Genomic DNA, 13,528 nt, shown 5'->3' with positions numbered 1-13,528 from the left:
TTTAGGGCAGCATGTTGTAAGTGGGGGCCTGAGTGGAGCCGGTTAGGAATGAGAGACATGGATTTTAGAATTGAAGTCTCCAAATGTAGAATGTGGAATGTAGAATGAAGTTAAGAAGACACAATGCCGCTTCAAAAAGGAGACGTATTTTCTATTGTCTAGAGACAGCGCAGGAACAAATACAACACACCACCTGTCTGGACAAGCCACACGCATCCACAGTTCTCCAGCCTCAGACCATTCTACTCCTATTACAGTCCAGTACTAAACAGTGTTGTCCTATGACAGGTATTGTGTTGCTGCATCCAGAGCCTTGGTGTCATAAACTGCTTTAGTAAATGGATCGCGCCGGCCCATAGCCCAGATAAAGCTATTGTACCTACTGAAACATGAGGCTTCGCTCAGCTTTGATTACAGGATTAGAAAACGATCTCTCTCTCTCTCTCTCTCAATTCAATTCAAGGGGCTTTATTGGCATGGGAAATGTATGTTTACATTGCCAAAGCAAGTGAAATGGATAGACAAAAGTGAAATAAATAATAAAAAGTGACCAGTAAATGTGACACTCGCACAAGTTCCAAAATAATGGAGACATTTCAAATGTCGTATACAAAAAAAGTACATATCCAAAAAGTACAAAAGGGAAAATTAAATAAACATAAATATGGGTCATATTTACAATGGTGTTTGTTCTTCACTGGTTGCCCTTTTCCTGTGGCAACAGGTCACAAAGCTTGATGCTAGTAGCCGGGGACTTTAATGCAGGGAAACTTAAATCCGTTTTACCAAATTTCTATCAGCATGTTAAATGTGCAACCAGAGGGGGAAAAAAACTCTGGACCACCTATACTCCACACACAGAGACGCGTGCAAAGCTCTCCCTCGCCCTCCATTTGGCAAATCTGACCATAATTCTATCCTCCTGATTCCTGCTTTCAAGCACAAAATGTAAGCAGGAAGCACCAGTGACTAGATCAATAAAAAAGTGGTCAGATGAAGCAGATGCTAAACTACAGGACTGTTTTGCAAGCACAGACTGTAATATGTTCCGGGATTCCACCGATGGCATTGAGAAGTACACCACATCGAATATTGGCTTACTCAATAAGTGCATCGATGACATCGCCCCCACAGTTGACCGTACGTACATACCCCAACCAGAAGCCATGGATTACAGGCAACATCCACACTGAGCTAAAGGCTAGAGCTGCCGCCTTCGAGGAGTGGGACTCTAACCTGGATGCTTATAAGAAATCCCGCTATGCCCTCCGATGAACCATCAAACAGGCAAAGCATCAATACAGGACTAAGATCGAATCGTACTACACCGGCTCTGACGCTCGTCGGATGTGGCAGGGCTAGATGGAAAATTCACAATGCCGCAGGGCTAGATGTATTACCAGGAAGTGTACGGGGAGCATACACTGAACAACTGGCAAGTGTCTTCACTGACATTTTCAACCTCTCCCTGTCCGAGTCTGTAGTACCAACATGTTTTAAGCAGACCACCATAGTGCCTGTGCCCAAGAACACTAAAGTAACCTGCCTAAATGACTACCAACCCGTAGACTCATGTCTGTAGCCATGAAGTGCTTTGAAAGGCTGGTCATGGCTCACATCAACACCATTATCCCAGAAACCCTAGACCCACTCCAATTTGCATACCACCCCAAAAGATCCACAGATGATGCAATCTCTATTGCACTCCACACTGCCCTTTCCCACCTGTACAAAAGGAACACCTATGTGAGACTATTCATTGGCTACAGCTCAGCGTTCAACACCATAGTGCCCTCCAAGCTCATCAATAAGCTAAGGACCCTGCGACTAAAAACCTCCCTCTGCAACTGGATCCTGGACTTCCTGGCAGCTACTGACTGACCGGCGGCTCTGGCAGCTCAGGACAGGAGGGAGACTCTGGCAGCTCAGGACAGACGGGAGACTCTGGCAGCTCAGGACAGACGGGAGACTCTGGCAGCTCAGGACAGACGGGAGACTCTGGCAGCTCAGGACAGACGGGAGACTCTGGCAGCTCAGGACAGACGGGAGACTCTGGCAGCTCAGGACAGACGGGAGACTCTGGCAGCTCAGGACAGACGGGAGACTCTGGCAGCTCAGGACAGACGGGAGACTCTGGCAGATCAGGACAGACGGGAGACTCTGGCAGATCAGGACAGACGGGAGACTCTGGCAGCGCTGGACAGGAGAGAGACTCTGATAAGCGCTGAGCTGGCGGGAGCACCTGTAGGGAGGAGACAGAGAGACAGCCTGGTGCAGGGGGCTGCCACCGGAGGGCTAGTACGTGGAGTAGGCACCGGATAGACCGGTCCGCGGAGGCGCACTGGAGGTCTCGAGCACCAAGCCTGCACAACCCTACCTGGCTGGATACTCTGCGAAGCAAGGCCAGTGCGGCGAGGTGGAATAGACCGCACTGGGCTGTGCTGGCGAACCAGGGACACCATGCGTAGGGCTGGTGCCATGTACCCCGGCCATGAGGAGACGCACTGGAGACCAGATGCGCTGAACCGGCTTCATGGCACCTGGCTTGATGCCCACTCTAGTCCGGCCGATACGAGGCGCTGCTATGTAACGCACCGGGCTATGCCTGCGCACAGGGGACACCGTGCACCTCACGCCATAACACGGTGCCTGCCCGGTCCACCTCTCTCCACAGTAAGCAAGGGGAGTTGGCTCAGGTCTCCTACCTGACTTAGCCACACTCCCCGTGTGCCCCCCCCAAGACATTTTTGGGTCTGCCTCTCGGGCTTCCAACCGCGCTGGCGTGCTGCTTCCTCATTCCACCACCTCTTGGCTTTCGCTGCCTCCAGCTCTGCCTTGGGGCGGCGATATTCTCCCGGCTGTGCCCAGGGTCCCTTGTCATCCAAGATCTCCTCTCATGTCCAGGAGTCTGGAGATCGCTGCTGCTGCTGCTGCCCGTTATCACGCTGCTTGGTCCTTTGGTGGTGGGTGATTCTGTAAGGGCTTTCCTCTTCCTCTTTTGAGGAGGAATAGGAGAGATCGGACCAATGTACAGCGTGGTAAGTGTCCATTTTAGTTTATTAAAACTGAACACTAAAGAATCCAAAATAACAAAGTGACTGATACAATCGAAAACCGAAACAGTCCTGAAATGTGAAACAAACATCCAACAGGAAACAATCACCCACGACTCAAAAGTGAAACCAGGCTACCTAAGTATGGTTCTCAATCAGGGACAATGATTGACAGCTGCCTCTGATTGAGAACCATACCAGGCCAAACACAGAAATCCCAAAACATAGAAAAAAGAACATAGACAACCCACCCAACTCACGCCCTGACCATACTTAAAACAAAGACATAACAAAAGAACTAAGGTCAGAACGTGACACAGAGGAAGGCCCTAAAAATTGTCAAAGACTCCAAGCTGTACCGGAGCGCCAAGTCTAGGTCCAAGAGGCTTCTAAACAGCTTCTACCCCCAAGCCATAAGACTCCTGAACATCTAGTCAAATTGCTACCCAGACTATTTGCATTGCCCTCCCCCTCTCTCCACACCACTGCCACTCTCTGTTGTCATCTATGCATAACTTTTTAATAACTCTACCTACATGTACATATTACCTAAACTAACCGGTGCCCCCCTGTATATAGTCTTGCTATTGTTATTTTACTGCTGCTTTTTAATTACTTGTTACTTTTATTTCTTATCCATACTTTTTTAAAACTGCATTGTTAGTTAGGGGCTTGTAGGTAAGCATTTCACGGTGACTAATACAATTTGATTTGATTTCATTGCACACTGTGGTATTTCACCCAATAGATATGGGAGTTTATCAAAATTTGACTTATTTTCTAATTCTTTGTAGGTCTGTAATCTGAGGTCAATATGTGTCTCTAATATGGTCATACGTTTGTAAGGAGGTTAGGAATTGCAGATCAGTTTCCACCTCATTTTATGGGCAGTGTGCACATAGCCTGTCTTCTCTTTAGAGCCATGTCTGCCTACGGCGACCTTTCTCAATAGCAAGACTTTGCTCACTGAGACAGCCAGCTCTATATACTACACACAGACACATGGTTAGACAGCCAGCTCTATATACTACACACAGATACATGGTTAGACAGCCAGCTCTATATACTACACACAGAGACATGGTTAGACAGCCAGCTCTATATACTACACACAGCTGACACTGGCTAGGCTCAGGGGCGAGTGGTGTTGGTATGCATTTGTTTGTGGAGTGTGTTGTTGTTCTGTGAGGGAGGGAGTGAGTGAGTGAATGGAGTGAGTGAATGGAGTGAGTGAGTGAGTGAGGAAAGATGCTGAGTTGCGCTCTGTTCTCCTCTCAGCTCCACTGATTAAGTCTGATCAATTGGTTTTGTCTGGCTGATTACAGGAAGTGCTATTATCAAAGCATCAGCACAGCTATACTACACACACACACGCACGCACACACACACGCAGGCAGCACTCCCCACAGGCCCAGGAGACTCCCAGGGGGGGGGGAAAGTGCTTGACTCATCAGACAGACAATAAAAATCATCATCATCAGATGTCTGTATTTTGCAGTTGTGTAAGACATGGAAGCGTATTTATTTCTCCTCACTGGGGTGAGAAAAAATCCCCTCTAAGTTACAGAGGGTTAGAGAGCGTTAGGGCAGGAAGCCTAGCAGACGAGCTGACCACCCTCTTTGTGTGCTGGTGAGTGAGCTCAGTGAGGGGCATCCCTTGCCCACACATTCTCTCACTCACGCACGCTCAGACTCACACACTCTCTCTCTCTCTCCTTCCACCTCTCCCCCGCTCTTCTCTTCTACTGTCGGTGTGTCCATCACTGTGACCCACTGAGCCTCCATTTGACAGGCAAATCACCCACTCAGCACTACCATACAGAGAGAGTGGGAGACAGAGAATGAGTGAGTGTTTGTGAGAGAGAGAAAGAGCGAGAGAGTGGTAGCTGCTAGGCAAATTAGTCTCTGGTCTGGGCTGGCGAGGGAGGTAGGGGTATCCCAGTCAACACAGGCTATTGTTCCTGATGCTTGTTGTGCCTATGTGTAAGAGAGTGAGTGCGTCGAAGCTGGGCCTGTTGCTACTGGCCAGTGGTGGTACAGTGTAGGAAGTGGTCAAGGAGTATTGGTTATCAGACAGAGCAGTGAGGGAGAGCTTCAGAGAGAAGAGTGTGCGAGGCAGGAGGGAGATGGTGTGCTGGTCGGGGATGGGAGCAGCCATCTGTAAACTGTCGGTGAAGCTCAGCCGGCAGGTGAAGCGGAGGACCTCGGGTAAGTGAGACACACGGAACACACACACACACCACGCTGTTCCTGTACACCAGGTGCTAACAGTGAGGGCTTGCTGGATGTTCTGTACACTGCAGAGGGACTGTCACGGTGATGTGCAACGTGTTCTGTGTTGTTGGCCGTCTCTCCCTGTCTCTCCTCCACGACGAGTTATTTCTACGTGGGCCGCTGGATGCTGGCCAGGCCCGGCGCAGAGAACGAGAGGAGAAAGAGGAAGAAAGAGAGCACATATTAGAGATTCCTTCAACCTTTATTGTTGCAGTGTGCACGGCAGGAAGTTTCTGTGTCACTAGACTTTTCCCCGGCCTGTCAGATCGATCCGATTGACTGTCAGCGGAACATGCTCCTCTTGCTCTTCGCCATTCCAATGCATTGTATCGTGTTTACATTTTGGTTGCACTTGGAATAGTTAGAATAGTAGCCTTGTTTCACTTGACTTGAGCTGAATGTTGATAGTTGAATGGTGACTGCGAATAGTTGACTGAGCTGAAAGTTGAATGGTGACTGTGAATGGGGTTGGTATGAAGTGTTTGCATACTGTGGACAACCTCATTTCCTTCCTGTCCTCTCTCCAGACACAACACAGCCTCACCTGGTTATTGCTGTTGCTGGAGACCCGAGCCTGGGATCCCAGGGAATATTTGCGTAGCCATTTGGGGTTGCGTTCTAGACTAAAGATGTTAGCGGCTGGGTTATACGTTAGTTATTTTGTTGTGGATGAGACTCGTTAGGGGTTGGCTGCGTATTTAACATAGTACCTGTGACCTGGGTGAATCCACGGGTCTCTGTTAATGATCACGCTGCTATTGAGTCCACACAGATACAATACTTTAAATCCTCCTGGCAAGGAAGTGGCAAGAGTCTTCAAGAGGTGTAAGAATAACTAGGAGTATGAAATGAGGGTATTTGGTGCCGTGTTAAACACTGTCGGCAGCAGCGTTGGACCGCTCTGTTGACACACGTCGAGAGAGAATACAGCCTCTATGAGTCTGCAAGGTCAGGTTTTTGCAATTGTTTAACAAGCTCCTCTCTTCCTACTTCAGGGTGTAAGTACACTTGTCACCCAGAGTGTCGAGAACGAGTGTCGTTGGACTGTCACCCCGGTGGTCCTGGTACCGTTGACACCCCCCTCAGCCAGGACCACCTCAACGACGAGACACAGCCCACTGTGAGTACCCGCCTCCTCTCTCACTCCCTGTGTGTGTGTGTGTGTGTGTGTGTGTGTGTGTGTGTGTGTGTGTGTGTGTGTGTGTGTGTGTGTGTGTGGTCTAATTAAAGGGTCAACACTTTGTTCCTTGAGATGTGCTGATATTGTATTCTGTGATGGTCACATTAGCACTGCATTTAGTGTATTTCACCACAAGGGGGCGTTAGAGTGCATGGAATGAGTATTCACCCTGCCCGTGATTACAGTGAGGGACTGAGACGTAGTTCACTAATGTACCACCAGATGGCGCTCTCTCTGCCTCTATACTGTATCTCTTGTCCATAGATCTCTTGGCGGGAGTGAGTGAGTGTTTGGGGGATGTGTTGCTTGGGGGGGGGGGGGGGGGGGGTAGATAGCTTGGCTCTGAATACTCTGATGATATTATACAGAAGGGTGTGTGTTTGGGATTAACTAGGTGGTGCCAATGCTTTGAAACCAGCAGTCCATGTCATTGTCCATATAATAGCCCTGGAGTCATTGTTTGTGTGTGTGCATTCAAAACGACCTGGCCCTGTAGCCCGCCCAACAGCAACATGAGCCGGCTGCCATATATAACGAGTGGTTGTGTTGGGTGGCCTCACACACATTTCTGTCCTCTGTGGTCCCAGGGGAATCGAAAGGTGTGTGTGTGTGGAGGCCCTGTCCCTAAATCCCTGAGCCTTGGTCAACTTCACGAACGCAGGCATGCACACACACACACACAAATACTACTCTTGCGTTGTGATGGTATGGATGGATGGATGGAATGAGTGAGGGCATTACACACCTCTGTGGATCATATTTAGCATGTACATTTTCTATTTATTTAAATAATGCAACTGTCAGGGATCTTCAACTCTGTCAAAACAGTCTGGCTTCAATACTGCAGTGAAACAGTTTAGTGTTGAGATGTTAGCTCAGCAGAAACCTGGGACCAGTGCTGAACAGTGCTGCTGAGACATGCAGATCTCTGTCATGTTGTTGTTTCACAGTGTTGTGTTTATGTTTCTGTGTTAATCTGTGGCTGAGTGTGTCTCTGTGTGTGTGTCTCTGTGCGTGTGTCTCTGTGTGTGTGTGTGCGGCTGAGTCAGACAGCGGGAGATATTGTTGGGTTTTGACCAAACTCCCCCATGTGACTGCCCAGAACCAGAACTAGACTCATATGTTCAGATGATCCTTTACTATCCTTATATAAAGCACTCTGAACCTCCCAGCAGATTGTAGCTCTATCTCTGTCCAACTCTGCTCTGTGGTCTGTGGTTGAAACTCTCCTGGAATGGACTCAGATAATGATATGAAGCCATGATACAGTTTATTTACTATCTGTCTCGGTGAAGGAAATGGAATCAGAGAGTGGATAGATGGATCTTCTCAGCCTCTGTTATACCCAGAGGACACAGACACAGGAAGACAATGAGCTCCTTATCCCAGTTTAGAAGAGTCTGCAATAAACTAGGAATAGAGAGGGCCTCTACAATATTACTCAGTAACTATCATGATTAACACCGAGTGGCTGGCTGGCTGGCTGGCTGTCCGTCCCTCCCTCCCTCCCTCCCTCCCTCCCTCCCTCCCTCCCTCCCTCCCTCCCTCCCTCCCTCCCTCCCTCCCTCCCTCCCTCCCTCCCTCCCTCCACTAGCAGATGAATCACAGACAGCTGGTTAGCTGATGAAGTTCACAGGAGTGAAGGAATGACACTGACTCAATATGGCTGCCAGCCAACACATGTTGACATTTATAACTAGGGGTCAATTCAACGTGGTGGAATCCTACACACTCTGTAACACACCCTCTGAGTGAGACAAGCTCTGGGACAGCACTCAGTCATGACGTGCAGGAGCGCAAAGTGATTAGCTGATCGGATAGATCAGTGATTGCATTAAGCAGTGGTTGTTCCGGTCTGGAGTTTGTCACTGAGTTGACTATAACAGAGTAATACAGAGTCTGACCCAGAGCTCTTGCCCTGTCATGGGCTAACTCTGTCACTGGGCCTGAAACACAATTCTTGGAAATGGCAGGTCAGTGTCACTGTACATTTTTCACCATAGAGACATGATTCACATGCAGTCTACATCTCTGTCAGAGCTAACTGGAGTTCGATACACTGCAAGATCTCACTAACTCAAACATGAACTCACAAAAAATTATGCACGAAGACAGCTGGGTACATAATTTGTTAGTTAATGTGTAATTAGTTAATGTGTGATGTAGTTAGTTCATGTGTAGTATGTTGAGCTGTAGAGAAAGTTGTTCTGACTGAGGGGATGTGCTTTCTGAGAGACTGACCACGCACAGTGCTGGGAGTGACCTCTGCACTCTATATGCCCATGTCCATTACTGCACTCTTATAGGCTGAGCCATGCCTTCTGATAGGCTATCTAGCCAGACAGGCAGTAAATAATAGGGCCACTTCCTGTTCCTGAACGATGGGAAAGTCAAACACAGGGACCTGGGGGAAAACAGTCGTTAGGAGGACAAGAATGTTGATGTATTCCCTCTGGGCTTCATTGCTGCTCGTTAACCCCAAATGTTAGATTAGGAACACCTGCATAAGTTATTGATCTTTAACGTTTGACCTTTGAGATGTCACCTCTGTTAATATTGTGCATTCTTCACAAACCTTCACAGACCTCTTTATCTGTGGGGGAATGACCAGGGACTCTACACCTCTCTGAGATCTCAGACTAAAGGGAGTCTCCCTCATTCCCTTCCCTCTTCTCCTCCTCATCGTGCGTGGGGTAATGTAGTACGTCCTATAGGGTTGCTTGCGTCATGCCATAGGTGTGCTGTCCTACCTGCTTTTGTCCGTTTTTCTTCCTTTTCTTAGCAGGGTTTCCTTATCTTATCACTCCTCTTAAAAACATAAACTCTGATCTGAAGACCTACTGATTACTAAGCTATGGGCCAAAGGGAAAGGATACTGTAAGTATATACAAGAGGGCAGGAAAAAGCTCTGCATGGATCGAACAAAGCTTTAGACCTCATGCTGAATGAAGATTCCTCAACAGCACACTGTGCAGCCAACAGAAATTGCCAACCGTTTCCTTGGTGACCCCAAATGTTATATAATATCATGTTGAGTGGAAATAACCCTGAACTCTGTTACGACTCTGTTTTTCACTTTCGCTATGTTAATCACTAACAGGCTGCTCTGCCACATTCGCACGGCTCTAGTTCTAAAATAGAACGGCCCACACTCCTCCGGCAACAGAACCCAACCGCTCAGCAGAATGCCTGGTAGAGTGCCTGGTTCTCCAAAACCGTTCTCCAACCCAGAACATGGAACAAAATCCACTAAATCATGTATTGCGTAACAGCTCTGTTCTATACGATTAGTAACCTAACCTCAACTGCAGGGATGTTGTGAAACACAGTTAACCAGTTTGGGTAACCAGGTCACACCCGGTCTTGATTTACTCTAGATGTTGATGTCGGAAAGTCAGTTTTTTTTTGTTACATGGTTGTTGTGAAAGAGCGGGGTCAGAGTTCAGCCCAGATTGGTTCAGCGTTTTACTGTTTTACAGACAAGGTGTTCCGGCTGTCTTAATGTTCCCTCTCTGTGTCAAACTGGGCAGATAAAGATGTACGATAACAACTTAAAACCACTAGAAATCCCCAGGCTTTCCCCATACCCCAGCTACCTCTGACAGACAGCGTTTCCCATCTGTCACACAGCCAGGAGTGGTGGGGGCGGAGTCAAGCTCAGAGAGCAGAGGATAATGGGGGAAACCCGAACTTTATTGCGGTAACCAAAATAAACGCCCAAAACAACAGGCGATAATCAAAAGTGTCCAACCCAAAACTGGGCACAAACAGACATGTTGTGTTCCCTGCAACAAACCTTGACTAACAGAAAACAAGCCCGCACAAAAGCAGGCGGGCCTAACAGGCTTAAATAGTCCTGAACCAAAACTCAAACAAGAAACAGGTGCAACCAATAAGACATAACAAACAGAAAAGGAAAAGGGGATCGGTGGCAGCTAGGAGACCGACGACGACTGCCGAGCGCCACCCGAACAGGCAGGGGAGCCACTTTCGGTGGAAGTCATGACACTATCAGCAGACATAGAGGACATGACTGTCTGTAGAGTCCCAGAAGACTCCCTCGAACCAGTGTACTCTATTTAGCTAGAATGGCTATCACTACTAGTCAATGTTCAGTGGTCTTCCCAGTCCCTTACGGTTCCAGCGTAGTTCCCCTATCATTCACAGCCCTAAGAAGCCATGTCAATAAAATAAAACCTTATGTCGAACCACAAGACAGAGGGGCCTCTGTGCCACAATCACAGTCCCATCAAAATCCCATCAACATCACAGCCCGATGACTTCCAGGTCAGCCTGTAAATACATGATTCATTATTGTTTCTTATCTGCACCTCCTTTCCCCTGTCTCCCATCGTCTCCCCTCTTTCCTGCCGGTCTGTAGTGAAATCAGTGAGTCACTGTGTTGTTACCTGAGGGAGGAGAGAGAGAGAGCCATGTTGTTGACAGAGCCAACAGCTAATCAGAGCCTGCGTCTAATCCAAGTGGGACGAGGGGACCATCTCACCTGATGTTTTATGTTGCCTGTAGTGGCTGTATGTTTTAACAGTAGCGTCGCTGTGCTTCCCCCTCCTTGTCTGTAGGTAGTGTCTGTGCTTCCCCCTCCTTGTCTGTAGGTAGTGTTTGTGCTTCCCCCTCCTTGTCTGTAGGTAGTGTTTGTGCTTCCCCCTCCTTGTCTGTAGGTAGTGTTTGTGCTTCCCCCTCCTTGTCTGTAGGTAGTGTTTGTGCTTCCCCCTCCTTGTCTGTAGGTAGTGTCTGTGCTTCCCCCTCCTTGTCTGTAGGTAGTGTTTGTGCTTCCCCCTCCTTGTCTGTAGGTAGTGTGTGTGCTTCCCCCTCCTTGTCTGTAGGTAGTGTTTGTGCTTCCCCCTCCTTGTCTGTAGGTAGTGTGTGTGCTTCCCACTTAATGTACGGACAGAGTGGGGCCCTGATAATTCTAAGCCCTGTGTCCATCTAAGGGCCAGACAAAGGAGCCACAGTTAGTTACTGTATATGGGACATAAGGTGGGGAGAGAGCAGGTCTATTGTCACTCTTTAAGCAAGTCCTGACCTGCCTATACTATTATACCTGTGAGCAGCAGCTGTTCCTGTGTTGTCTGCGGTTATGAGTCGGATAAAGTTGCCCCTATACATTTATTCAGGCTATGTTTTGTGTTTCCTCATTTAGGGTGAGGGAGCTGAACTTAAATCTGTGCCTAATGGCTGATCGTAGGGTAGCCTATGGTGTGGTATGAATTGTGTGTGTGTGTGTGTTTACGTTCACGATGCTGTCTTGAACGGTATCTACCCACATCATCTCGGCCTCCGCCTCTGCTCCACTCCGATAAGCTTCCACTGTAAATGGCACACATTCATCACTGATAAAGGTTCAGGTGAAAGGGGTATAGAAACATGTTCAAAATAAACGTTGAAAGACTTGAGATTCAACTTGATTTGAGAAAACCAGAGAGAGTGTGGTGAAGTGAATAGTGTTGACCTGGCTCTGTTTTGGCAACAAAGAGTGTAGAATGATGGGCGGCAGCTCAACTCCCCAAAGAGTAAATGTGTTACCCAGTAGAATAGTCCCCTTTGATCTCTCCGGGGTCAATGTTGCGTGCCAGGTTCTTTACCATTTGAAGCGCAAAATGGAGGGTGGTTTGTGTAGCTCATAAAACAGTTAAATGAGATACAGTAGCCTGCACGTAACTCAGAACCTTTTTGTTGATGTTGTTAATAAAGTTGTGAAAATTGGGTAACTATCGTAGCAAAGGTGGTATTATATTACAGAAGCAGAGTATCCGTATCCAAGCATTCCTATGGTGTTTGCTCATGAGTGAGTGGAGCGTCTTGGCTGTCAGAGTTGTGTGACTTACTGTGCCTCAGAGGAAGAGAGGCAGCAGATATATTACAACATGCACACTCACACACACTCACTCCAGTACACTCAGAGCCTCAGGAGAAACACAGGAGGAGTCCAAGCTGAGTCACTCAGGCTTTACTTGGCTCAGTCAAATGGGTAGGGACAGGTATCCACTACTATTGTGGTGTAATCTAACCTCATATATGGCCACAGGGGTTTAAAGTTGATCCACATAGAATGGGCCAGGGTGTACTCCATATACAGTGCATTCAGAAAGAATTCAGACATCTTGACTTTTTCCACATTTTGTTACGTTACAGCCTTATTCTAAAATCGATTGGAAAAAAAACTTTCCTCAACAATCTACACACGATACCCCACAACGACAGAGCAAAAAACAGTATTTTAGAAATGTTTGCACATTTATTAAAACTAAACTGAAATATCACATTTACATTAGTATTCAGTCCCTTTACTCAGTACTTTGTTGAAGCAACTTTGGCAGCGATTACATTCTCGAGTCTTCTTGGGTGTGACGCTACAAGCTTAGCACACCTGTATTTTGGGGAGTTTCTCCCGTTCTTCTCTGCATATCCTCTCAAGCTCTGTCAGGTTGGATGGGGAGCATTGCTGCACAGCTATTTTCAGGTCTTTCCAGAGATGTTCGATCGGGTTCAAGTCCGGGCTCTGACTGGACATTCAGAGTCTTGTCCCGAAGCCATTCCTGCATTGTCTTGGCTGTGTGCTTAGGGTCGTTGTCCTGTTGGAATGTGAACCTTGGAATGTGAACCAGGTTTTCATCAATGATCTCTCTGTACTTTGTTCTGTTCATCTTTCCCTCGATCCCGACTAGTCTCCCAGCCCCTGCCACTGAAAAACATCCTGCTGCCACCACCATGCTTCACCGTAGGGATGGTGCCAGGTTTCCTCCAGGTGTGATGCTTGGCATTCAGGCCAAAGAGGCCAAAGAGTTCAATCTTGGTTTCATCAGACCAGAAAATCTTATTTCTCATGGTCTGAGAGGCCTTTAGGTGCCTTTTGGCAAACTCCAAGTGGGCTGTCATTTGCCTTTTACTAAGGAGTGGCTTCCATCTATCCACTCTATCATAAGGGCCTGATTGGTGGAGTGCTGAAGAGATGGTTGTCCTTCCGCAAAGTTATCCCATCTCCACAGAGGAATTCTGGAGC

General features: G+C 47.8%; 1 protein-coding gene across 2 annotated transcripts in view; it reads left to right on the top strand.

Annotated features, from left to right (window-relative positions):
- Nucleotides 1-13,528, top strand: part of LOC110490224 (ras association domain-containing protein 3) — a 56,254-nt gene that overhangs the window by 7,298 nt on the left and 35,428 nt on the right. For both annotated transcript variants that reach the window (XM_021563494.2, XM_036944498.1), the window contains one exon: nucleotides 6,323-6,447. In XM_021563494.2, the coding sequence (XP_021419169.2) occupies nucleotides 6,323-6,447 (125 nt within the window). The remainder of the gene's footprint in view (nucleotides 1-6,322; nucleotides 6,448-13,528) is intronic.

Source organism: Oncorhynchus mykiss, chromosome 15 (assembly GCF_013265735.2).
Source record: "Oncorhynchus mykiss isolate Arlee chromosome 15, USDA_OmykA_1.1, whole genome shotgun sequence".
Classification (NCBI taxonomy): Eukaryota; Metazoa; Chordata; class Actinopteri; order Salmoniformes; family Salmonidae; genus Oncorhynchus; species Oncorhynchus mykiss.
This window is presented reverse-complemented; position numbering and strand designations above follow the sequence as displayed.